Source organism: Bufo bufo, chromosome 8 (genome assembly GCF_905171765.1).
Source record: "Bufo bufo chromosome 8, aBufBuf1.1, whole genome shotgun sequence".
Taxonomy (NCBI): Eukaryota; Metazoa; Chordata; class Amphibia; order Anura; family Bufonidae; genus Bufo; species Bufo bufo.
In genome coordinates, this window is record NC_053396.1 from 175,624,904 (window position 1) to 175,650,835 (window position 25,932).

General features: G+C 43.8%; 1 protein-coding gene across 3 annotated transcripts in view; it reads left to right on the forward strand.

Annotated features, from left to right (window-relative positions):
• TMLHE (trimethyllysine hydroxylase, epsilon) overlaps window positions 1-20,381 on the forward strand; it is a 60,725-nt gene extending 40,344 nt beyond the window's left edge. For all 3 annotated transcript variants that reach the window (XM_040442398.1, XM_040442399.1, XM_040442400.1), the window contains 3 exons: window positions 3,234-3,470; window positions 15,780-15,918; window positions 19,248-20,381. In XM_040442398.1, coding sequence (XP_040298332.1) covers window positions 3,234-3,470; window positions 15,780-15,918; window positions 19,248-19,379 — 508 coding nt within the window. In that variant the 3' untranslated portion in view covers window positions 19,380-20,381. The remainder of the gene's footprint in view (window positions 1-3,233; window positions 3,471-15,779; window positions 15,919-19,247) is intronic.
• The last annotated feature ends 5,551 nt before the right edge of the window (window positions 20,382-25,932 follow it).

Sequence of the window (25,932 nt, forward strand, 5' to 3'; positions counted from 1 at the left end):
AGGGACAAAAAGGTAAATATTACCAACTGAAATGTCGTACTTAAAGGGGCTGTCTCACTTCAGCAAATAGCATTTATCATGTAGAGAAAGTTATTACCAGTCACTTGCTAATTTACTGTTATTATCCATATTGCTTCCTATGCTGGCTGGATTCATTTTTCCATCTCATTAAACACTGCTTGTTTCCATGGTTACGACCGCCCTGCAATCCATCGGTGGTGGCCATGCTTGAACACTATAAGAAAAAGTACCAGCCTACGTGCGGCCCCACGGTCCTGGCCACCACATAGTCCGGCGATTTTTCCACAGATGCATTGCAGGGTGGTCGTAACCATGGAAACAAGCAGTATTTAACCTGATAGAAAAATAAATCCAGCCAGGAAAGGAAGCAATACATTAGTAATTGGCTTGTAATAAATTCCTCTACATAATAAATGCTATTTGTTCAAGTGAGACAACCCCTTTAAGGCATAGTGAACACACTGTATATATCATAAATGTCTAGTTACACTTCCAGGACTTCCATCTAACGGGAGAATACATGAAAGATACATGTGAGCAGCCACAAGACATATCAGTTACCAAATGCTTGAGGGCCACACAGAATGGTATTTAGGGCCACATGTGGCCCCGGGCTGCAGGTTGTGCACCCCTGCTCTAGAGTAAAGCCCCTTTCTGGTAGTGGGTGCTCACTAACTGTATTATTATTATTATTTATTATTTTTCAGTATTAAACAGTATAGATCAGTGTAAGTTAACCCTTTAAAGTGCAATAAAGTAAGGAGTTGATAACTTTGCATAGGGGGAATAGGGGCAAACAGGGGTGAACCACCAATGAGGCCAGGTGAGGCGATAGCACTAGGTAGGGGCAAGAGGGGGGCAGCTGAAGATATTGGTTTCTGCAGTATAGTACTATTGGGAAGCATAATGGGCACAGCATGTGGCGCTGTATGTAATGTTTTCCAAGTATGTCTTTAACAGTAGAGCTGGAGGGAAGAGGTTAGGTTAATAAATTGGCACTGGGGGGTTGGGGTACCGTTTCAGTTTTCGCCTCAGGTAGCAGAAAGGATACGTGCACCCAGGGCCGGCTCCAGGTTCAGATAACACTAGTGCTAATCATGTGGTAGTGTTACCTGCAGTCCTATGTAAAACCACAGATGACACTAGTGCTAATGATGTGGTAGTGTTACCTGCAGTCCTATGTAAAACGACAGATAACACTAGTGTAGATCATGTGGTAGTGTTACCTACGTCCTTAGTGTGCCTCCCTGTGTCTCTCCCATGGACTCCATGCTGGCGGCGCTGCCTCCCCTTCCATCTTCTTCTTCTTGCCCCGCACAGAACGTCCTGATGCAGCTGTGTCAAGACATAGGAACACTGTGGGCATGGTGATGGTGACACACAGGAAGAGATACACACACACACACACACACACACACACACAGAGGGAGACACACACAGAGGGAGACACACACCCACACAGGGAGAGACACTCACACACACGGACAGACACACACACACACACAGGGGCAGATGCACACACACACAGGGACAGTCTGACACACACACACACAGAGGGAGAGACACACAGAGGGAGAGACACTCATACACACGGACAGACACACACACACAGGGACACACACACAGGGACACACACAGGGGCAGATGCACACACACACAGGGACAGTCTGACACACACACACACAGGGATGAACACACATACACACAGGGACGGACACACAGGGACGGACACACATACACACAGGGACGGACACACATACACACAGGGACGGACACACATACACACAGGGACGGACACACATACACACAGGGACGGACACACATACACACAGGGACGGACACACATACACACAGGGACGGACACACATACACACAGGGACGGACACACATACACACAGGGACGGACACACATACACACAGGGACGGACACACATACACACAGGGACGGACACACATACACACAGGGACGGACACACACAGGGACAGACACATACATATGGACAGACACCTGTGCGATGGTGAGATCGTCAACCAACTTCTATCTAATGTGTGTGGCCACCTTTAGGGGACATTAAAAGGGTGTTCCACCTTTAGTTATGCTCCAACCTTTTGTTACCTTCTAATATGACTCCCTCTGATTCCCAGTACTGAGGGGACATGGACTGGGGTTTAAAAGGGAATTATCAACATGAACCAGAAGGTGGTCTACACTGTAACCCATTATGCACTGGTTAGACTGTGATATGGAGTCTAAGCAATGCCTTAGACACACACAGGGGCACACAACACATAGACAGACACACACACAGGGACAGCTAGGCCTCACCACATTCCAGCCAGGCTCCTGTCAGTAGAGGAACACGGCTCTCTGCTCCTCCGGCTCCTCCCCCACTGGTCACATGGGCAGATGACATCAGGAAGGTCCTTTAGCCCGGTAGGAAACTCCAGTGCAGTGCACGTGGCGAAAATTGTCTGCATTGCTGGAGTAAGCTGCCCTAGAATTCAGGACAGGCAGTTTAAAGGGGTATTCTCATCTTAATGATCACTGTTAAATCTGTTAATGATTTAACAGTGATCATTTTTCTAAATATATTTAATTAACTTACTAATTCCCACCCCTTAGAAGAGAATAAACAAATACTTAACTGACTGTTGTCTTCCGTCTCCCCTGGTTACGGCCACCGCTCTTCTCAGGAATCGCGGTGGCCACGCTTGCGCAGACGACTTCTTCTCTTCTCCCGGCCGGCCGCGCGCAGTCCCGAAAGCGCACGCCGAGGCCGCTCATGCGCTATGGTAATTTCTTCCTGGCCAGTATAGTATGATTGCCAGGAAGAAGTCACTAGGGCGCATGCGCGGCCTTGGCGTGCGGCCCGGCCGGGAGAAGACTTCAATCAAGATGGAGCCCGCCCCCTGCCGAAACCAGGAAGTGGACAGCGCGCCGGGAGCAGGTAAGTATCAAATAGCGTGTTGATAATACCCTTTTAATCAAGACCAGGATACAACTGAAGGAGTGAGCATGCATAGTGGGCCCCCCCAGGAGCAGTGGGCCCCGGTACTTGTCCTGGTATGTCGGGTGCTGACGCCAGCCCTGCGTGCACCCCTGGGGGAAAATGTCCACAACTGTCCAGACTTCAAAGTACCCCTGCTCCAGGGCACTACACTCATACAGTACTATATTTTGTGCCGTTAATGTACATGTTTCACTGTTGCAGAATGCAGCTTTTTCATTGCTTGCGGCACGAAGGTACGGGCGGGCGCACCCTCCTGGTAGACGGCTTCTATGCTGCCGAGCAAGTGCGACAACATCACCCTGAAGACTTTGCCGTCCTCAGCAATATCCCACTGAAGCACGAGTACATTGAAAACGTTGGGGGATGCCACAACCACATGGTTGGCATTGGCCCAGTACTGAATGTTTATCCCTGGAATAAAGAGCTTTATATGATTAGGTGAGTGGCAATTGTACAGGTCCTGATCGCCTCAGAAATTTATCCAAACTGGTGCAAAACAAAACTGGCTTAGTTGCCCATAGCAACCAATCAGATTCCACCTTTCATTTTCCAAAAGAGCTTTGCAAAATGAAAGGTGGAATCTGATTGGCTGCCAGGGGCATCTAAGTCAGTTTTCTTTTACACCAGTTTGGATAAATCTCCCTCTGAGTGTTTATTTCTTTTCTCAATACTAAAGCGCTTATTATACAGGGTGAGCCAAGGAAAAATAGCCCACCTCAAATATCTCCAAATCAAATGCCTAATAGTAAATTAGCTTTCATTTTTTTCATAGCCCTGTAGGAACTGAAAGCTGAGCTCTGATTGGTTGCTATGGGCAACTAAGACTGATTTACTATTAGGCAGTTTGATTTGGAGATATTGGAGGCGGGCTACTTTTTCGTGGGCCACCCTGTACATCTATTGGGCCACATTTATCAAAACTGTCTAACAGGAAAACTGCCTTAGTTCCCCTTAGTAACCAATCAAAGCTTACCTTTCATTTCTTAAAGTGTTCTGAATGAAAGCTGAGCTCTCATTGGTTGCTATGGGCAACAAAGACAATTTTGATAATTGAGGCCCATTATATCAGTTAGCTTTCCTTACATAGTGCTGTACACATTAGGGTGGAATTATTAATGTTAGACCGACCACAATAATGGTAATAAATTATTTATTAATGATAAAAATGTATTAATCAAAAAAGGCAAAACACACATGATTGATGGTATAATCAATAATTAACCTACATGATTAATGCAATATTAATGGTACATGCGCAAACGGATAAAAGATAAAGTAAAATATAATAATAAAATAAATTAATAAAATACAATATATAACAGTATAATATAACCTGTATAATATACACCAGCAGTGGGCCCACTGCTGGTAAACTAAGTTCAGTTATAAACGATGGATCCACCTAAAAAATTTCTGACAAGGAAAGAAATAGTATTTCAAAACCCGTTATCAATATATTGGAAATCCCTGTAGGGCAAATAGGAAATTGGGACTTCCAGTGGCCTGCAGGTAGTTGCGGTCTTATTTTTTATAAAAATTTTTATATATTTTTTTTTTCTTATTACATATAGTATAAGAAAAAAATACAGGTAATCCTACACCAATTCACATACTTGACCCCGTTATACCCACCCCCCACCCCTTGATTCACTGCAGCGGGATCCGACAATATCCGCTATTCGTGGTCATCCCCAATACCACAAATAGCCAAGCTCTTAGGAGCGAAGAAAAACATCAAAAGACCCGCCCCTTCCAGGACTACTCTGCATTTCTTACCATTCTTCTATAAGCATCAATGGTATCTATCTGAGCCTTCCACTCGGAATAAGTAGGGCTATTTTTTGTGCCCCAATATTTAAGAATCAAGGCCTTTGCGGCTGTAAAGCTCTCCAAAGAGATTCTGATCTGATGGGGCGTTAAATCCGTATGGGTGAAAAAAACTAATATTGCCTGCGTAAAACAGCGATTCAATTTAATCTTATGTCTGCTGTATAAATCATCATAAATTCTAGTCCAAAATCTGTTTATTTCTGGGCAATCCCATAACAGGTGACCTAGACCAGCATTTTCGGCCGAACATTTCCAACACGTATCCCTTCTTTCCCTATATATTTTGGCGAGGAAGGCGGGGGAGTAATACAAGCGATGTACAATCCTAAACTGGATTAATCTATATTTTTGGGATATCGATGCCTTTTTTATATTTCGATATACTATATCCCAATCAACAGTACTTCCTATGCCTAATTCAGCTTCCCATCCTCCCTCGCTTTTAAATGTTGTTATTTCTCCTAAGCAGTCCCGAAATCTACAATATATTTGTGAGAGAGTGAGTTGTGTATCCCTAAATTTGAAACAATAATCTAAAAAGGAGTTTGCCCTAATAATCAAAGAGTCTTTATCCTGAGTGTTCGTCTATGCGTGTCTAATTTGTGCATATCTATATCTATCTAGAAAAGTGACGTTTATACCCTTTATTAAATCATCAAAAGGGATAATACTTCCGTGAGATATTATTTGGTTTAGACGTTTAATACCACGTGAATTCCAATACTTATAATCTTCAATTAACCTAAACTCTTTTAACCCCTTAAGGACTTAGGACGTATCGGTACGGCATGGATCCCGAGTCCTTAAGGACCCATGACGTACCGGTACGTCATAACTTGAAATCTGTAGTCCGGCGCCCGAGGGGTTAATCGGAACGGGATTTCGGCTGAAATCATTCAGCCGGCATCCCGTAACAATGCAGGGGGGGGGTCATTTGACCCCCACGCATCGGCGATCGCAGAAAACCGCAGGTCAATTCAGACCTGCGGTTTGCTGCGCTTTGTGCAGTTTCTGATCCCCGCGGGCCCTGACCGCGGGGATCAGAAGCTTTAGTGTCCCTAAAATATATATTTTACACCCCCCCCCCCTGCACCCCTGCATGATTTTTTGCCGGCGGGTGGTGCAGGGGGGGAGGTGGGGGCGGTGCGGGAGGCGGGCGGTGCGGCAGGCGGGATCGCGATCCCCCGCCCGCCTCCCCTTGTATAATCGTTGGTGTAGAGTGGGTATACCAGGGTGCCAGCACATTGCTGGCACCCTGGTATAAACGGCTGACATCGATGATGCGATGTCAGCCGTTTAACCCTTTCCATACAGCGGTCCGTACGGACCGCTGTATGGAAAAAGTTAACAGTAAGAGGGAGCTCCCTCCCTCTCCCATCGGGGGGCTGCTGTGCCTTTGCAGCCCCCCGATGGAGAGGGAGAGAGCCCCCAGACAGCCCCCCGAGAGATCCCCTCCTTACCCTTCCCCGTCTGCGCAGTTCTGAGCAGACGGGGAAGGTTCCCATGGCAACAGGACGCCTCTCAGGCGTCCTGCTGTCCATGGTGCTGAACAGATCTGTGCTAAAGGCAGAGATCTGTTCAGACAAAGTGTAAGTAAAATACAGTACAGAACAATATATATTGTTCTGTACTGTATTATACAGACATCAGACCCACTGGATCTTCAAGAACCAAGTGGGTCTGGGTCAAAAAAAAAGTGAAAAAAAGTGAAAAAAAAGTAAAAATCCAAAAACACATTTATCACTGATTAAAAATGAAAAAAATAAAATTCCCTACACATGTTTGGTATCGCCGCGTCCGTAACGACCTGATCTATAAAACGGTCATGTTACTTTCCCCGCACGGTGAACGCCATAAAAATAAAAAAATAAAAACTATTAGGAAATTGAAATTTTGCCCACCTTACTTCCCAAAAAAGGTAATAAAAGTGATCAAAAAAGTCGCATGTACGCCAAAATAGTACCAATCAAACCGTCATCTCATCCCGCAAAAATCATACCCTACCCAAGATAATCGCCCAAAAACTGAAAAAACTATGGCTCTTAGACTATGGAAACACTAAAACATGATTCTTTTGGTTCCAAAAATGAAATCATTGTGTAAAACTTAAATAAATAAATAAAAAGTATACATATTCGGTATTGCCGCGTCCGTATCGACCGGCTCTATAAAAATATCACATGACCTAACCCCTCAGGTGACCACCGTAAAAAAATAAAAATAAAAACGGTGTAAAAAAAGCAATTTTTTGTCATCTTACGTCACAAAAAGTGTAATAGCAAGTGATCAAAAAGTCATATGCACCCCAAAATAGTGCCACTCAAATCGTCATCTCATCCCGCAAAAAATGAGACCCTACTTAAGATAATCGCCCAAAAACTGAAAAAACTATGGCTCTTAGACTATGGAGACACTAAAACATTTTTTTTGTTTTAAAAATGAAATCATTGTGTAAAACTTACATAAATAAAAAAAATTGTATACATATTAGGTATCGCCGCGTCCGTGACAACCTGCTCTATAAAATTACCACATGATCTAACCTGTCAGATGAATGTTGTAAATAACAAAAAAAAAAAACGTGCCAAAAAATCTATTTCTTGTTACCTTGCCGCACAAAAAAGTGTAATATAGAGCAACCAAAAATCATATGTACCAACAAAACTGCCACCCTATCCCGTAGTTTCTAAAATGGGGTCACTTTTTTGGAGTTTCTACTCTAGGGGTGCATCAGGGGGGCTTCAAATGGGACATGGTGTCAAAAAAACCAGTCCAGCAAAATCTGCCTTCCAAAAACCGTATGGCATTCCTTTCCTTCTGCGCCCTGCCATGTGCCCGTACAGCAGTTTACGACCACATATGGGGTGTTTCTGTAAACTACAGAATCAGGGCCATAAATAATGAGTTTTGTTTGGCTGTTAACCCTTGCTTTGTAACTGGAAAAAAAATATTAAAATGGAAAATCTGCCAAAAAAGTGAAATTTTGAAATTGTATCTCTATTTTCCATTAAATCTTGTGCAACACCTAAAGGGTTAACAAAGTTTGTAAAATCAGTTTTGAATACCTTGAGGGGTGTAGTTTCTTAGATGGGGCCACTTTTATGGGGTTTCTACTGTAGGGGTGCATCAGGGGGGCTTCAAATGGGACACGGTGTCAAAAAAACAGTCCAGCAAAATCTGGCTTCCAAAAACCATACGGCGCACCTTTCACTCTGCGCCCCGCTGTGTGCCCGTACAGTAGTTTACGGTCACATATGGGGTGTTTCTGTAAACGGCAGAGTCAGGGCAATAAAGATACAGTCTTGTTTGGCTGTTAACCCTTGCTTTGTTAGTGGAAAAAATGGGTTAAAATGGAAAATTATGCAAAAAAAAGAAATTCGCAAATTTCATCCCCATTTGCCAATAACTCTTGTGCAACACCTAAAGTGTTAACGAAGTTTGTAAAATCAGTTTTGAATACCTTGAGGGGTGTAGTTTATAGAATGGGGTCATTTTTGGGCGGTTTCTATTATGTAAGCCTCGCAAAGTGACTTCAGATCTGTAGTGGTCCCTAAAAATTGGGTTTTTGTAAATTTCTGAAAAATTTCAAGATTTGCTTCTAAACTTTTAAGCCTTATAACATCCCCAAAAAATAAAATATCAATCCCAAAATGCTACAAACATGAAGTAGACATATGGGGAATGTAAAGTAATCACAATTTTTGGGGGTATTACTATGTATTACTGAAGTAGAGAAACTGAAAGTTTGAAATTTGCTAATTTTTCTAAATTTTTGGTAAATATGGTATTTTTTTATGCAAAAAAATTAACTTTTTTGACCCAATTTTAGCAGTGTCATGAAGTACAATATGTGACGAAAAAACAATCTCAGAACGGCCTGGATAAGTAAATGCGTTTTAAAGTTATGAGCACTTAAAGTGACACTGGTCAGATTTGCAAAAAATGGCCAAGTCCTTAAGGTGAAATAGGGCTGAGTCCTTAAGGGGTTAAATTGTGATTGTGCCAAAGAGGAGTGAAAAGTGTGGGGCTGCTTACACCCAATATCTTTTTAGTTTTATTCCAAACCTTATCTAACGTGTCGCTAATTAAACACTGTTTTTTTCTTTTTCCCGGATGCCCGGTCTCCAGGATAGAGAAAATGTCTCCATATGGCCCCAAAAAATCCCTTGAGAGGATATTCAGCAGCGTCGCAGACTGGTGATCCCCCCCACTGCCCCACTCACCACCTTATCTGAGCTGCGATGTAGTATCCCTGCAGGAATGGAAGAGAAAGCCCACCATCCCTCTCAGAGAGACAGAGATATTTTTGCTTAATCCTAACCCTTCCCCTCCCCCAGATTAGCTCATTCAGCAATCTATCTAGCAGCCCGAAAAAAGAGTCATCAATCCATATAGGACATGCTGTCAAGGGGTATAGGGCAATAGGGAGGACCACCATCCTTACCAGTGCAATCCTTTCTGCCTGTGACAGAGGCAACTTCTGCCAAGTTTGGATCTTTTCCTTCACCTTGTTAATCATTGGGGTTATATTTAAGAGGTTATATCTAGTCAGATCTGCGCCAATTCTAATACCCAAATACCGGATAGAGTCGGTAAGGCCAAGTGGCCTAATACTTAATACTCCATCGGGGGGAGTTCGGACTAGGGGGAGGAGTTCAAATTTATCCCAGTTCACTTTATAGCCTGATAAGGCCCCATATTCTTCCAGAATATTCATCAAGGGTTGGACGCCCTTCCATCCCTGCCTCAAAAAGACAAGGATGTCATCCGCATACAGGCTGATTTTATCTTCCTCTCCTCTCCCTCCAAAGCCTATGATCTCTTTAGACTGTCTGATTCTACATGCGAGAGGCTCTAATACCAGGGCGAATATCAAAGGTGAAAGGGGGCACCCCTGCCGGGTGCCTCGCTGTAGGGGGAACTGTTCTGAATCAATCCCATTTATCTTAACGCTGGCCGTGGATCCAGAGTATAACAGCTGTATCCATTTAGTGAACTGTTCACCCAAATTCATTCTAGTCAGGGTCCCCCATAGGAAGGACCACTCCACCCTGTCAAAGGCCTTCTCGGCATCCAAAGACAGGATGGAGCGGTCCTCCCCGTCCCCGACATATATGTTAAGAAAGGCTCTACGGATATTCGATTGTATATTTTGTTTTGGGATGAACCCCGTCTGATCCGGATGGATCAGGCAATGTATAACTCCCCTCAACCTATTAGCAAGAAGTTTGGCGAATATTTTGTAATCAGTATTGAGTAATGAGATTGGACGATACGATCCAACTTTAGTCCCATCTTTATCCTTTTTTAAAATTAGAGAAATGGAGGCCTCCCTCAAGGAGGGAGGGAGTAAGCCATTCTTCCAAGATTCATTAAGCATCTGAAGGAGAAGAGGCAATATCTTTTTACGATGTACTCTATAAATTTCAAAAGGCAGGCCATCTCGGCCCAGCGCCGTATTATTTTTATACTGTCTATAGCGGCCTCCAGTTCTAAAAGAGTTATTGGCGAGTTTAATTTAATACAGTCTTGGTCGGAGAGGGAAGGGAGTTCCACTTTGTCCAAAAAATGAGCCGGGGCTCCTCCCTCCGCCCCGAGATCTGACTGCAGGGCCGGCCTTTGGGGTGTGCGGGCTGTGCGGCCGCACAGGGCGCCATAGTAACAGGGGCGCTGGGCAGCCGACAGCTCGCAATGTAATCTGCGGCAGGCGAGGCTGTACTTGTGTTCTCCCTCGGGGCGCCCCCTCCATCTCCCCCTCCCCTGTCTGACCTGCCTGCTGCCCCTGCCTCCACCAATAAGAAGAGAGGCAGGAGGAGGAGGGGAGGGGCTGTGGCCACTGCGCCACCAATGAAAAAAACTGACCTGAAATACAAATACAGGAGGCGGGTGCCGCAATCAAATAGCCGGCACCCGACCTCTGTGACAGGGAGCTGCCATCAGCTGCAGTTGAGTTAACCCTTCAGGTGCGGTACCTGAGGGGTTAACTGCCGCTGATCGCAGCTCCCTGTCACAGAGGTCGGGTGCCGGCTATTTGATTGCGGCACCCGCCTCCTGTATTTGTATAAGAAACGTTGGTGGCACAGTGCGGCCCCCCCCCCCCCCAACACCCAAGTATAAGAAACGGTGGCACAGTGCGGCCCCCCCCCCCCCCCAACACCCCAGTATAAGAAACGGTGGCACAGTGCGCCCCCCCCCCCCCCAACACCCCAGTATAAGAAACGGTGGCACAGTGGGAAGTGCCAGTGAGGGTTAAAAAATAATAAAAAAAAAATTAACTCACCTCCTCCAGTTGATCGCATAGCTGCCGGTCTCCGGTTTTCTTCAGGACCTGTGGTGACGTCACTGAGCTCATCACATGACCCATTTCCATGGTGATGGATCATGTGATGTATCATGTGATGAGCACAGTGATGTCACCACAGGTCCTTTGACAGGTCATGAAGAAAGAACAGAAGACGATCAATTGGAGGAGGTGAGTTAATTATTTTTTAACCCTCATTGGCACTGCCCACTGCGCCACCAATGTTTATTATATTGAGGGGGGGCGCACTGCACCACCAATGTTTATTATATTGGGGGGGGCGCACTGCGCCACCAATGTTTATTATACTGGGGGGGCGCACTGCGCCACCAATGTTTATTATACTGGCGTGTTGGGGGGGGCGCACTGCGCCACCAATGTTTATTATATTGAGGGGGGGCGCACTGAGCCACCAATGTTTATTATATTGGGGGGGGCGCACTGCGCCACCAATGTTTATTATATTGGGGGGGTGCACTGCGCCACCAATGTTTATTATACTGGGGTGTTGGGGGGGCGCACTGCGCCACCAATGTTTATTATACTGGGGGGGCGCACTGCGCCACCAATGTTTATTATACTGGGGGGGCGCACTGCGCCACCAATGTTTATTATACTGGCGTGTTGGGGGGGGGGCGCACTGCGCCACCAATGTTTATTATATTGAGGGGGGGCGCACTGCGCCACCAATGTTTATTATATTGAGGGGGGGCGCACTGCGCCACCAATGTTTATTATATTGGGGGGGGGCGCACTGCGCCACCAATGTTTATTATACTGGGGTGTTGGGGGGGCGCACTGCGCCACCAATGTTTATTATATTGGGGGGGCGCACTGCGCCACCAATGTTTATTATATTGGGGGGGCGCACTGCGCACAACGATGGGTTAGGGAAATTTCACAGCAGAGTGCGCATGCGCTGGGAGCCTCGCCGGCGGTTAGGGTAGGGAAAAATTATGGGCCAGTGCACAGGTGCGGTGATCGGATGGATGTTCTCAGCTGGACACCGGCCGACACTGCGCATGCGCTGGGAGCCTCACCAGCGGTTAGGGTAGGGAAAAAGCACTGGCCCGTATGTAATTTTTCCCTTCCCTAACCGCTGGTGAGGCTCCTGGCGCATGCGCACTCTGCTGTGAAACTTCCCTAACCTGTCGTTGTGCGCCTGCGCGGCGCTGCACACCTCCTCACGTCATGTCCGGTGCGACTGGAAGTGACGAGGGTAGGGAAATCTCACGAAGTAGGGAAGTATAACATTACACCGGCCTTTGGGGTGTGTGGGCTGGTAACTACTTGGTTGGATAGTCAGCCAGCCTATGCCATGATGCCAGCAACAAGCAGTGTTTTTTTTTTTTTTTTTGGGGGGGGGGGGGCGCCACAAGGTTAGCTCGCACAGGGCGCCTGAACACCTAAGGCCGGCCCTGTCTGACTGGTATAGTTTAGTGAAGTATTCTATAAAGGCGGATTTAATATTAAGGTGGTCATTAGTTAAAGCACCAGAAGATAACCTAATTTGCTTTATCGGGGTTTGGGTCTTTTGGTTAGCGACGACAGATGCCAACAATCTGCCTGTTTTCCCTTTTTCAAAAAAATCGCGTTGTCCTGCGAAAAATGCCTTATGTTGCACTTTTTCGTATAAAAAGGTCTGATGTTCCCTCTTAGCGTCTATTAATGATAATCAGACATTTTCCCTGTTCTGTCTAGCCAACTGAGCCTCCAAAGCCTCAACCCTCTCTGCCAATTCTTTTTCCGTTTTGGCGTATTCCGCCCTTTTCTTTTTAATTCTCTTACAATATACCCCTCTTATCATGGCCTTCAGGGAATCCCACACAAAATGCATATGTGTGGATCCATAATTTAGTGCCCAAAATTCTGAAATATCCTCCCCAATCCTTTCTTGGTCCCCAACCAGTTGTATCCAGTGTGGATTTAACCTGAAAGGTTTTCTGCTCTTTTGCGCGAGATCAACCATTGATAACAGCATTGGAGAATGGTCGGATATACCATGTGGCTCGTACTTCATTTTTTGTATCCGTTCCAAGAATCCTGGGGTCGCCAGGGATATATCTATTCTAGACATAACCCTGCAGGATCTACTAAAACAGGAGAAGGCACTTTTTTTCCCATATGGAGACTGCCACACATCTATAAGGCCCAACTCCTGGCAGATCCTGCTAAGGGCTGTAGGCTGATCATTTATACTCCCCCCTCCACTGATCACAGATACCCTGTCCTTATTATCCATAACGGCATTAAAATCTCCCTGAACTAATATGGGGCATGAATCCCAGTTACAGATATATTCCGCTAGTTTTCTCAACACCTCATAGGAAAAAGGGGGAGGGATATATACAAACGCAAGCACGCACACCAGTCCCATCCATCGGCCATACAGAAATACAAATCTGCCTTCTTTATCGATCCATTGATCATATGGGTCGTAATCCACATTTCTGTGAATGTAAACACTTACTCCCCGCGAATAAGCCGAGTAGTGGGAGTGGTACTCGTACTGCGTCCAGGACTTTCGCATTTAATGCATTTTTTCAGCAGTTAAATGGGTCTCCAGCAGCCCCACAATGGCAGGTAAATGTCTAAAGATAGTATCATAGACCACCCTCCGCTTAAGTTTGTCCGCCAATCCGCGGACATTCCAAGTCAAAATGCGTGCCATTTACACAAAATTGGAGGGTGGTCCATACCGTCCGCTCCCCTCCTAACTCTATATTGGATCCCGCAGCAGTGAAACAGCCAATCCCCCCCCAACCCCCCTTTCCATGGTGCACGAGGCAATTAAGACCCATGCTCCTCTTACACATCGCCTAGGCCTCCTACCCCCCTCACCCCCCCAAACACCCCCCCTCTCCTCCCCTCATTCCTCGCACCTTCCTACCCAGTATATATGCAAAACGAATACAGCTTAGATCCCAAGACAAAATAACGACTTTTGCATGAATAATTCATATTTGGCCATGAAGGGAAAGAAAAATAAGAAAAGGAGAGCGAGCGCACGCAGTAGATGTTCATATCTGATATCATATCCCCCTGGCGTCCAACCAAGCAGAGGCCTCCTCAGAGCTTGCGAAGATGGAGACAGAATCATTATATACTATTCTTAATTTAGCCGGGAATAGCATCGAATATTTAATATTAGCATTAATGAGGCGTTTCTTGATCTCCCCAAATTGCCTTCTTTTAAGCTGGGTACCGAAGGAATAATCAGGGTAGATCGAGATTTTGTTTCTATTATACAACAAATCACCCAGCTCTCTTTTTCGGCGTAATATTTTATCTCGATCGCTAACGCACAAGATTTTAGCAAGGAGGCCGCGTGGAGGGGCGCCAGGGGGTGGCCTTTTACTGGGGGCTCTATGTGCTCGTTCGACCATAAATAATGATGTAAAAGATTCTCGGCCCAGGGAGTCCCCCAACCACTTCTGTATAAATCCCCCTGGGTCTTCCCCCTCTGATCCTTCAGGGAAGCCTATCAGTCGGATATTCCCCCTACGTGACCTATCCTCTAAGTCAGTAAATTTTTCTTTGAGGGCCCTATGCTCTAAATCAATCCGTTCGATTTTTTTTCCCATTAAGGAGACTTCATCTTTAGTAACGATTAAGGATTGTTCCGTTTCCTTTACGCTACAGCGAATTTTATCCATATCGTCCCTTAGGAAAGAAATGTCAGTTTGCATAGAGCATACAGTAGTTGTTAGTGTTCCCAAGGCTTGGTTAGTAATTTTTAAGGTGTCCAGAATATCCCCCAGTTTCTGCTCAATTGTTTCCATGCACGAATGGATCCGGGTATCCATGTCTTCCTTATCGCTATAATCTGAGGGCGTTACGGTTTTTCTGGGCTCTTCCTTTTCCTCTTGACGGGCGTTAGGTTTCAATGTGCCTCTTGTTTTTGTAGGGGAGGATCTTAAATACCTCTCTATATTGGATCTAGGGCTTTTATTTTCTGACCCTTTAGGGGACGTAGTGCCCACAGATTGCGGTCTTATTTAATGGAACAACGATATCTGTTTGTAGCAGACAGCACGACAATACATCCATGAATCCTAAATGCCTACTAAGCCATTGGAATTTTTCTTGAACCCTCTATTACTACTACTAACAACATCAGTGTGTACAATATATGGACAGCGCTACAATATATTGCCAAATCCTAAGTACCTACTAATCCATTGGAACTCTTCTTGAATCCTCTATTACTACTACCAGCAATGCCACCTATGATTGCTTGAAAGCATTTACCTTCCTATCAGAGGAACAGGGGAGTAGAGCTTCTGTGAGTCTGAGGACTATAGCAGCACAGGCACAAAGGGCAAGCGATGGAGAAGGTAAGCAATACGTGACACTGGGTGACGAGGAATGCCGCAGGCAGCAAGGTCTGTCTGTACACGGTACTGCTGCAAACTACCACTGGATGTATGACCATATTATCAGGGAGTGGGCACTGTGTATATCACAAGGTGGCATGGAGTGCTGTTTGCAGTTGGGTTAGAGGGCGCTCTGTATGTGTCACAGAACCTGAGGAACGGTTGACGGTATATTCCATTAGATCACCGGAAAATGACCACTGTAAATTTTTATTGTATTTTTCTTTTCCTTTTTTCCAGGTACAACAACTATGACCGCGCTGTCATTAACACAGTGCCCTACGATCTTGTGCGGCAATGGTATTCTGCACATCGCGTCCTCACCACTGAACTGAGGAAGCCTGAGAATGAGCTGTGGGTGAAGCTAAAGCCGGGCAAGGTGAGTGAACGGGAAATCGATAAATCTGAAGCCATTGAACACTGTCTTAGGGCACAAAAAGGTACATTTTTTGTATGTACTGGTCTTTGTTTTGTACATCTACTATAGTAATCTGGTATTAGATTGGATCTTCTTTTTACCTCCATAATATTTTGGTGGCTATTGCTACAATTTGCCTTTTACAAGGACAGAGTCAGCAGGCAACTATCCGGAACCATTCACTCCCAATAATTGCCTGCTCAACTGTATCACAATATGCCTTAAATAGTAGGGCCGTTTCAATTTTTGCCTCAGGCAGCAGAAAGGCTAGGTGCACCCCAGCTTTACACGATGCCACATTGGGGGTTTTATGCAGAGCAGGAAGTGGAGCTGTCTGTATATTCTGTCTCACTTATAGGCACCACATGTGCCGCCATATGGTGATCTGTACAGCATCATATTTCAGAGACATACTCAACTGGGAGCAATGGTTCCTCCATAATATTGAATATGACACACAATTTTTGTTAATCTCCGTTCATGGGACATTAGTGAGACCCAATGCACTGAGACACCCACTTTTGAGCTGTCCTGTGAAAAACAAGGCTGTTAGGAGATATGCAAACCACTATCACAAGTTATACCATTTCTAGCAATATTTTTAAAATATGAATGACCTTTAGTGAATTTTGGCCTTTGTTGTAGTGCTGCTGTTATTGGCAATCTTTTATATCTTTTTTATATGTAAATATTATATCTAATTATATACATTATATGTAATTATTTAATGAAAGTAACATTATAACTTCCCCACAAGTCAACCACTACCCTATTGCCCATGATGAGAGGAGGGGGAAAAAAGCAAAGTAATTACAAAAGACATTCTAAATTTGATGACATTTGACTACATTTTTCCATTTTGAGATATATTAGGAATATCCACTAATCAAAATGCACCTGGTGAAATTTACTCCACAATCTGATATACAAGCTTTGCACCAGTGTTGTCACAAACGGTAGGGATAAGTGCAGCCCTGAGCTCCATACACACCACTATCCCCACCTACTTGCACGGTCCGCCCTAACGTATGGTGCACAACTGGACGGCAGTCCCTGGCTTAAGTACATGCACGGGCCTACAGGAAGGGAACAAGGTGGAAGAAAACAAGAGACTAAAACAGAAAGGTAAGCTGCCAGGCTGGGTAGAAACCAAACAAGCAAATAACAAACCGTAAGCAAAATCAGAACACAATGGAAGCCGAGGTCAAGTGCCAGGAGTTCACGTCAGTACAAAGGAATAACACGGGATCAAGGTCAATACAAATCGAGGTCAGGAGCCGGGAGATCACGTCAATACAAAAGGATTACACAAGATTGAGGTCAAATACAAGTTGAGGTCAGGAGCCAGGAGGTCATGTCAGTACGAAGGGATTACACAGGATCAGGAGTCAAATACAAACCGAGGTCAAGTTCACAAAATCACACATGCAGGAAAACGCAGTGAGTAGTAAGACCAATCACAGGCAACTTGTGGCCAGCAAGTTGCCTGTTAAATAGGCCAGACTGAATGGTCACGTGACGTGGCCAGCGTCACGTGACCCTGCGTCAGCCCCAGCCAAAACTCTGAGCGCCGACTCATATCTGTTGGCGCTCGTCCCTGCCCCTGCTCGTTGCCTAGGGGATGGAGGACGCCGGCCGCGCTGAGGAAGCGTGCGCCGCCGGGACCACCCCACCCCCTTGTTACCAGGGAGGTGAGGACACGGCCACGTCCGACGCCGGCTTCTCCTCCCTCTCTATCAGCGGGACGCTGGCGGTGCTGCAAGGAGGGAAAGCACCGCCGGCTCCCTGTTACAAATTTATTATCCAACATCAGACCTTCTCATAAATCTGGGGCATTCTAAGACTGTCTTGTCTAAGCTTACATTGTATAAAAATAGACAGGATTAGTAAATATGCCCCATCTATTTTTCAAATTTTCCCATTGGACCATCTAATTGTTCCATTTTATAACCAGCAGAATATAATTAGATGTAAAATATATGAGTATAATAACAAAAAATAATAATAAATTATTTTGTCAACTATTAAGGACCTTAAAAAGAAATCTCCAAATTCTGAATGCCCATCAAGGTTCCCAACAAACATCTCTTTGGATCTATTGGAATACACAATGCGTGAATACCACTCGATAGAGTCGGTGTAGACTGCCAATAGTGATGTAACCACTTATCCACAAAATACAGATACCTTCTGTGTGCAGTCCGCCTTTTTCTCCCATCAATAGAAATGCCAATTCTTGTCCATATGTCAATATGAACAAGAATAGGGCACATTCCATAATTTGTAGAACGGACATACAGATGCGGATAGCACATGGATGATGTCCATGTGCTGTTTTTTTGTTTCGTTTTTTGCAGATCCATAGAAATTAATGCGTCTATCTGCTATCCGCCAAATAGGCGGATCAGGCACTGGTGCAAAATATGATCAAGTGCATGAGCCCTTACTTGGGAAAAAAATGCAAGCCGTGGATTATACACCAAAAGAATGTCTATGTGAGAAGTTGAGAGAAAACTCCTTTACTGAATAAAACCCCTCTACTAACTATTATGGGAATTCAGATTATACTTCTAGCTGGAACCCTTATGGTAGGACCACCAGTAGTTGCCTATAAATTTGGCAATTTGTTCACCATGGAGTTTGCAGTTTTCCATGCTCTTGCATCTTCCCTGGTCTCCAGGGTCCTACCACCTTCCAAAAATATACTGATAGGTTAATCATCTTCTCGTTTGAGATGGAGAAAGTACTGTAGATCGCACCACTTTGGGCAATTTTGGGACTGAATTATACAGCACTGACGAAGATGTTACAGCAAGGTCTTGACTTTAATACATTTCATCCCTAGTAGTGTTGAGCGAACTTGTGTTTTAAGTTGGGCGTCTAAAGTTTGGGTTATCGAAGAATCGCGTTATGGATTCTAAATTCCGTTATGGTCCGTGGTAGCGGAATCCATAACGTAGTTCTTCGATAACCCAAACCCGAACTTTAGACGCCGAACTTAAAACACAAGTTCGCTCAACACTAATCCCTAGTGTTTTCTTTGAAGCCCATAGAATGGGTTTCTCCAGCCTTGTGGTAGATAAACCTAGAGACTTGCATCCCCATATCTGTTACTGACATCTATCAATGCCATGTCACAAAAAAAAAAGTGAAGTTGGCTCCTGGAAAGCTCTAACTAGATCTCCATTAGATTGTCCTCTTCTATTCTAGTGTATGGTGGCCATGGTTGGAATCCGTGTTTCCTTGTGTTGCTCATACTCCTGAACCTAAACTGATTTCTCTCTTTTCAGGTTCTATTTGTGGATAATTGGAGGGTACTACATGGACGGGAGTCCTTCACAGGTTTCAGACACCTTTGTGGTTGCTATCTCACCCGGGATGATGTCCTGAACACTGCACGTTTCATGGGCCTTAAAGCCTGAATATATTGCAGAGATTGCAATGACATTACTATATACACTGCCAAAACAATATAACCAGGCCTCAGGCAGACTTTGAAAGTCAACATAGGAATGATCTACAAGTGTAATTGTCTCTATTACTCCATGCTTCACAGTCCTATTCTAATGTACATTTTTTAAATTATAATCAGATGAATTTACAGATTTTTTTTTTTATCTTCATTGTATTAGTATCTCTATTAAAGGTACAACACCAGCAAAATTTTTATCACATATTTATATATATATGTGAATATTCTATATATATAATTTTTTTTTTTTTATGAGTGGACCAGTTTTAGGATATTTTTTTTTAAGTCACTCCGTGTATTTTGCTTCCTTTCCAGCGTCTTTAGTTTCCTGTCTAGACTTTAAGCATGACTGGTATAACACTTTTTCTCAGGCCAGCACTCAGATCAGGGAGAAGTAGGTTGAGGACACAGTTAGATCACCACACCTCCCCCTAGGCTGTGGCTGGTCAGGGATTCTCGCATTACACTTATCAATGCACTGTTCCGCTGTGGACTTGTATTTAAACATAGGACAGTAGAGAGTAATCAAACTATAGAGAGTGTCTAAAAACTGAATATAATACAAAACCTCAGTGTATATTGACACACAAATATTTATGCCATATGAATGCCATAAATGTAATGCATTAACCACACTCCCAAAGAAAGCATGTGCCAAAAGGCTCATTGGAGGGTGATGTGGAGAACATTTTCGGCTGACCAGACATAACTCACTTGGGTCAGTATAGGTTTTTGCAATGGCGGTTAGTTCTATTCAAAACTGTTTAGAGGTACAAACACAGATTGTTGCTGGTGCAGTCATATTTTTGGTATATAGCACATATTTATCTTCAGGTGTATCAGTATACATTTATTTTTTCATTGTATTCAGGTTGTTTAATTGTTTGAATGTGTCTCTTTGTCACGTATGGCATAGCTTGCATATTGATAAAGAGATCAGTTTTTGAACAATATTCGTTTAGCGGTTAAAGATTTTTTTTTTTAATGATGTGTCTATATAAACTGCTGACTTGGAGGTACTGTTCATTTTGCAGCCCCTGACTGTCTAATATATGTCAACCTGTCTTTCCAATCCTACACCTACTATGATAATGAGGCTTACCCTGCTGAGAACATCATCCCTTTACAGCAGCAGTAAACTAACAATGGATTACCTTTTTATTTAAGAGCTTTAATCATTTGTGCTGACTGCTATGGTCGGACGGTATTTTCTAAAGCATAACACTGACAAAATGAAAAAAAGAAATAAAAAAAAAATGAATATAAAGTCAAAAAAATCCCACCTACTCTGATGGGATTGTCTCTTTTAAATATAAAGCTGATACAACATCAGTAATATACTGTTGACTAGATTCTGGCAATATGACCATGTGAGTAGATGACGCATCTAATCATTGTGCTGATGAGGTACTGGCTTGGCTATAATCTTAACTGACTAATTTGCAAACCATTTGTTCCCAGAGGAGCATTGCCTGGCCTATAAGACTTCTTATGCCTAATAGGCACTCTGCATAAGGAAAAAGAGAACCCCCAATCATTGTGGAATAATTCTATGGAGATTCAAGCAGGCCAAATTCTGTCTAAGAGCAAAATAATAGATCGGATTGGCTGCTAGTAGGAGTTGAATATGGTAATTAGGGTTGAGCGAATCGGGTTCGGATTGCTGTATCTGATCCCGATTCGTTCAAAAACTTGGTTAATAATATGGGCTCCGTCTTACTGTAAAATTTATGTCCTCCTCTGAGGTCTTTCTGAAGTTTCTTCAAATATCATGAGACTTACTCCGTCTCGCCTCTATCTCGTGTCATTTCGTATATTGGCATAAATTACTGTTTCAAAATACTAAGCCAAACTCAGCTTCGTACCCGATTAACCCTAATGGTAATATAAAGCTTTACCATGAACTAACTTTTCTGAGACCTGGATCAACTGTTGTCTGGATTACTTGGTCCTTCAATATTCACCGGCCTACTGTATATGCTCTTACACACGTTAGATAATCAAGTGCCTAAGGCCTCATGCACACGGCCGTTGTGTGGCTGCTCCGTGCATTGGGAACCGCAATTGCGGTCCCCAATGCACGAGCAAAACATCCATGCAGCGGGCCGGACCTATTCAAGTTGAATGGGTCCCTGGTATATCCACACCGCAAAAAAAGAAGACATGTCATATTTATTTCCGGTGCGGAACAACGGAAAGAAACACCACGGAAGCACTCCGTAGTGCTTCCGGTGTTCCGTGACTCCATTCCGCATCTCCGGAATTGCGGACCCAATTAAGTGAATGGGTCCGCATCCGTGATGCATGGTGCACACGGCCGGCGGTCGTGGATTGCCGACTTGCCGTTTGCGGGCCGGAGTACGGCCACGGCCGCCCAACGGCCGTGTGCATGAGGCCTTATGCTGTATAGTTATATGTCCTACTAAAAAATAAAAAGTTAAAAATGTAAGCACCGTCATGTCAGGAGCATGCGCCAACCGCCCAGAAATTTCTGGAGAGTCCGTAAAAATAAGCAACTTTTTTCCTGTGTCTGTGGAAAAAAAAATAGATGTGTCCACGATTTTTTAAGGCTAGTGGTAACTTAACTAGATTATTTTGGTGGTAATTCTCATAATTTACAAGTAAATTCCGGTAATGAGTTCTTATCAGTATATTGAGCTATAGACATGTATTACTTTTTCATTCATTATGGTTTTCCAATTTGTCCGCAAAAATTGTTGGCAGTCCATGATTTTGGGATAAGTTGCCTAGAAAAAATAAATAATTCTGGTCCAGGAGTGTTGCCTCGTTTTCTACTTTTTATATGTCCTGCTACCTATTGTTCTACTTTATTAAATGTCTTATTACTAATGTGAATCATTGGCTTGAATGTAATAACATAAATGTGTCTTGTTTCATTTTTGCCATTGTAGAATACTTATTTTATAGTAATATGAAACGTGTATGTTTTAACTTCCACGTTGAGTTCTTGCACTAGTTCTACACGATCTCCTGTATTTTACTACATTCATACACATAGCTGCTTTAGAAATTCTGCTGCTTGCCGTTGGAAACAGACAGCTGTTTATCTTCACTCCGCTGTCAGACATGTGACCTGACAACCCTGAGCTTACAGCTATCTTCTAAGCTTTTGTATAATCAGCAGATTTTTGAATTTATATTTACCATGAATGGAGAAGTAAATATCATGTTACTCCAATTCAGTAAAAAAAATAATAATAATAATTTCAAGTGTACTTGTCAAATCTCATGATGTCAGTTTTAATAAATACTTGCATTCCCCATGAAAAAAAAACATTCGGGCATCTTTTCTTCGAAGCCTGCACTGTGCTATTTCCCTGTTATTCCTCCTAGTAATGTACAAATACACTTACCTAAAGAATTATTAGGAACACCTGTTCTATTTCTCATTAATGCAATTATCTAGTCAACCAATCACATGGCAGTTGCTTCAATGCATTTAGGGGGGTGGTCCTGGTCAAGACAATCTCCTGAACTCCAAACTGAATGTCAGAATGGGAAAGAAAGGTGATTTAAGCAATTTTGAGCGTGGCATGGTTGTTGGTACCAGACGGGCCGGTCTGAGTATTTCACAATCTGCTCAGTTACTGGGATTTTCACGCACAACCATTTCTAGGGTTTACAAAGAATGGTGTGAAAAGGGAAAAACATCCAGTATGCGGCAGTCCTGTGGGCAAAAATGCCTTGTGGATGCTAGAGGTCAAAGGAGAATGGGCCGACTGATTCAAGCTGATAGAAGAGCAACGTTGACTGAAATAACCACTCGTTACAACCGAGGTATGCAGCAAAGCAACACGCACAACCTTGAGGCGGATGGGCTACAACAGCAGAAGACCCCACCGGGTACCACTCATCTCCACTACAAATAGGGAAAAGAGGCTACAATTTGCACGAGCTCACCATTGGACTGTTGAAGACTGGAAAAATGTTGCCTGGTCTGATGAGTCTCGATGTCTGTTGAGACTTTTAAATGGTAGAGTCTGAATTTGGCGTAAACAGAATGAGAACATGTATCCATCCTCTGATGGCTACTTCCAGCAGAATAATGCACCATGTCACAAAGCTCGAATCATTTCAAATTGGTTTCTTGAACATGACAATAAGTTCACTGTACTAAAATGGCCCCCACAGTCACCAGATCTCAACCCAATAGAGCATCTTTGGGATGTGGTGGAACGGGAGCTTCGTGCCCTGGATGTGCATCCCTCAAATCTCCATCAACTGCAAGATGCTATCCTATCAATATGGGCCAACATTTCTAAAGAATGCTATCAGCACCTTGTTGAATCAATGCCACGTAGAATTAAGGCAGTTCTGAAGGCAAAAGGGGGTCCAACACCGTATTAGTATGGTGTTCCTAATAATTCTTTAGGTAAGTGTAAATTGACAACCGGGCATAAGGGTGTATCAATCTGATGATGGCCAGTGCTGACACTGTTTGGACTTGCTCCATTCATAAGAAAATGTTAACACCTAGTTTTTAGGTGATTAATACAGTAGAATGGGGTTTCACTGTGGATTCTGGGACAGGAGTGACTAAATGATTTACTAAAAAGTAGCAGTGATGTACAGACATAGCAGCAGTTATATCATATAAAAGCAAACAAACTAAAGAAACAATCACATAGCTTGAGCGAGATCTTGGTGAGCTATCGTGTATTTGTTATCCACCCAAGATGGTGGATAACAAAGAGATAAAGTTGTGTGCACAAAAGACGTCTTGTTTAGAGCTTACCCTCTGTGAATAGTCTTAAAGTGGAACGACTAAATCGACCCTTCCATACACAAACGGCACAAAGCAAAGTTTGAAGAAGACAGTTTCCATTTAAGTGCAGAATTGCCTTAAAGAGGTTGTCCCACCATAAGGAACTTATCCCCTAACCAACTGTCTATTCAATGAGGGCCAACTGTTGGGACCCCACTGATTACAAGACCAAGGTGCAACTCTGGGGGACTGCCGAGGATAGTCAAGCACTGTATTCAGCTTCTCTTTAGCAGTCCATAGAGTTGAATAGCGTGGCAGCAAGCATTCGTGACTACCGCTCCATTCACTCCAGTAATTCTGCTGCCTCATTCTTGTGATAGTTAGGGGTCCCAGTGTTCGTACAGTCAGATAATTATCCCCTATTCTGTCAATAGTGGATAAGTTCTTTCAGTGCAACAACTCCTTGTAGAGTCTCAGGACCAGATCCCTACTATGTAATTAGGAAAAATACAATCTTTGCTTGTTTTGTTGGATCGGAGCAGCCGACATCCATCTAGGTACCCAGCAGCGGCCCTATCTGCCTAGTGCATATAGAGGTAACTACTCAGCGACAGCGCAGGCACAACTATATACTTATATAATTAGGAAAAATATTCAGCAGTTTTCAAACCAGCACCTGGATCTAAATATTTTTGTAATTGCATGTAATTTAAATTTAGTTTTGCAAGTGAGCCACCTGCTGTTTGTCCATTTTCTAAATTCTCTGTCCAGCTCTCTGATGATGACATACAAGCTCAGTTCCATCTTTCAACTGCCACCAGCTGCAGCAGAAAGGACACTGAGAAAGGACCCCCCCTGAACTACCAGCCTGAAATAAATCTAGCAGAACAATTGGAGCAATTAATGGGGGATCTCTAGATCCGTGTGGATGCCGATACTGACAGTTCAATAAGATTTTCAGGAAGACCCCATTTAGTTATATATAAGGAAAACATAGGACGCGAGTAATGGTCCTTGTATACATCCCAGGTGCTAAAAAAAAAGATTTTTTTTTTGGGGGTGTACACATATATATTGTGAGAAGAGGAAACGCTGATATCATGTAAATACACAGAAGCTGTCAGGGAGGGACGTGGCCTTCACATGTAAGAGACCACAGCATTCCTCTGTTGTGCAAGTCTTACAATAAGGTTTTGTTTGTAAAGATGGCTTTCTGACCGTCAGTGTACTTACATTTGAAATTCCTGAGGTTCCCTTTTACTTACTCTTATATCTGGCCAATATCTGATCTCTACGTTTTCAGCCCATGTTGCCCAAAGTGGCATTACCATAGCTTATGAAGGGCTTTTAGGCTGGGACTACACGGCAAACGCAACACCAAGGAAAACTGAATGGCATTGCAGTATGACCATGACCCCAGTATCACAAAATATCCAGCACAGTTGTATTTTATGTGAATGTGGGGTCAGAGAAACTTGCAGACACGCTGTGCCTCATTCACTTTAATTGCTGCAAAGGGGCCATAAACCCAACAGGAAAATTTCCTGGTGGGCCGCCCAAGCCGTCCTCAGTACTGCTGCCTGGGTACATAAAAATCTGATGATCTCAGCATCAATTTAATGCTGGGAGCATATGTTCAACTACTAAGCCCCCTGCTCCATATCTTAATTAGAGACAACTGGAGGTGGAGGAGGACAGAACATGGCAGCTTTTGCATTTTGCACTCGCGTGAGAAAAATCGCGCATGTTTGGTACCCGAACTTCTTCACAGAAGTTC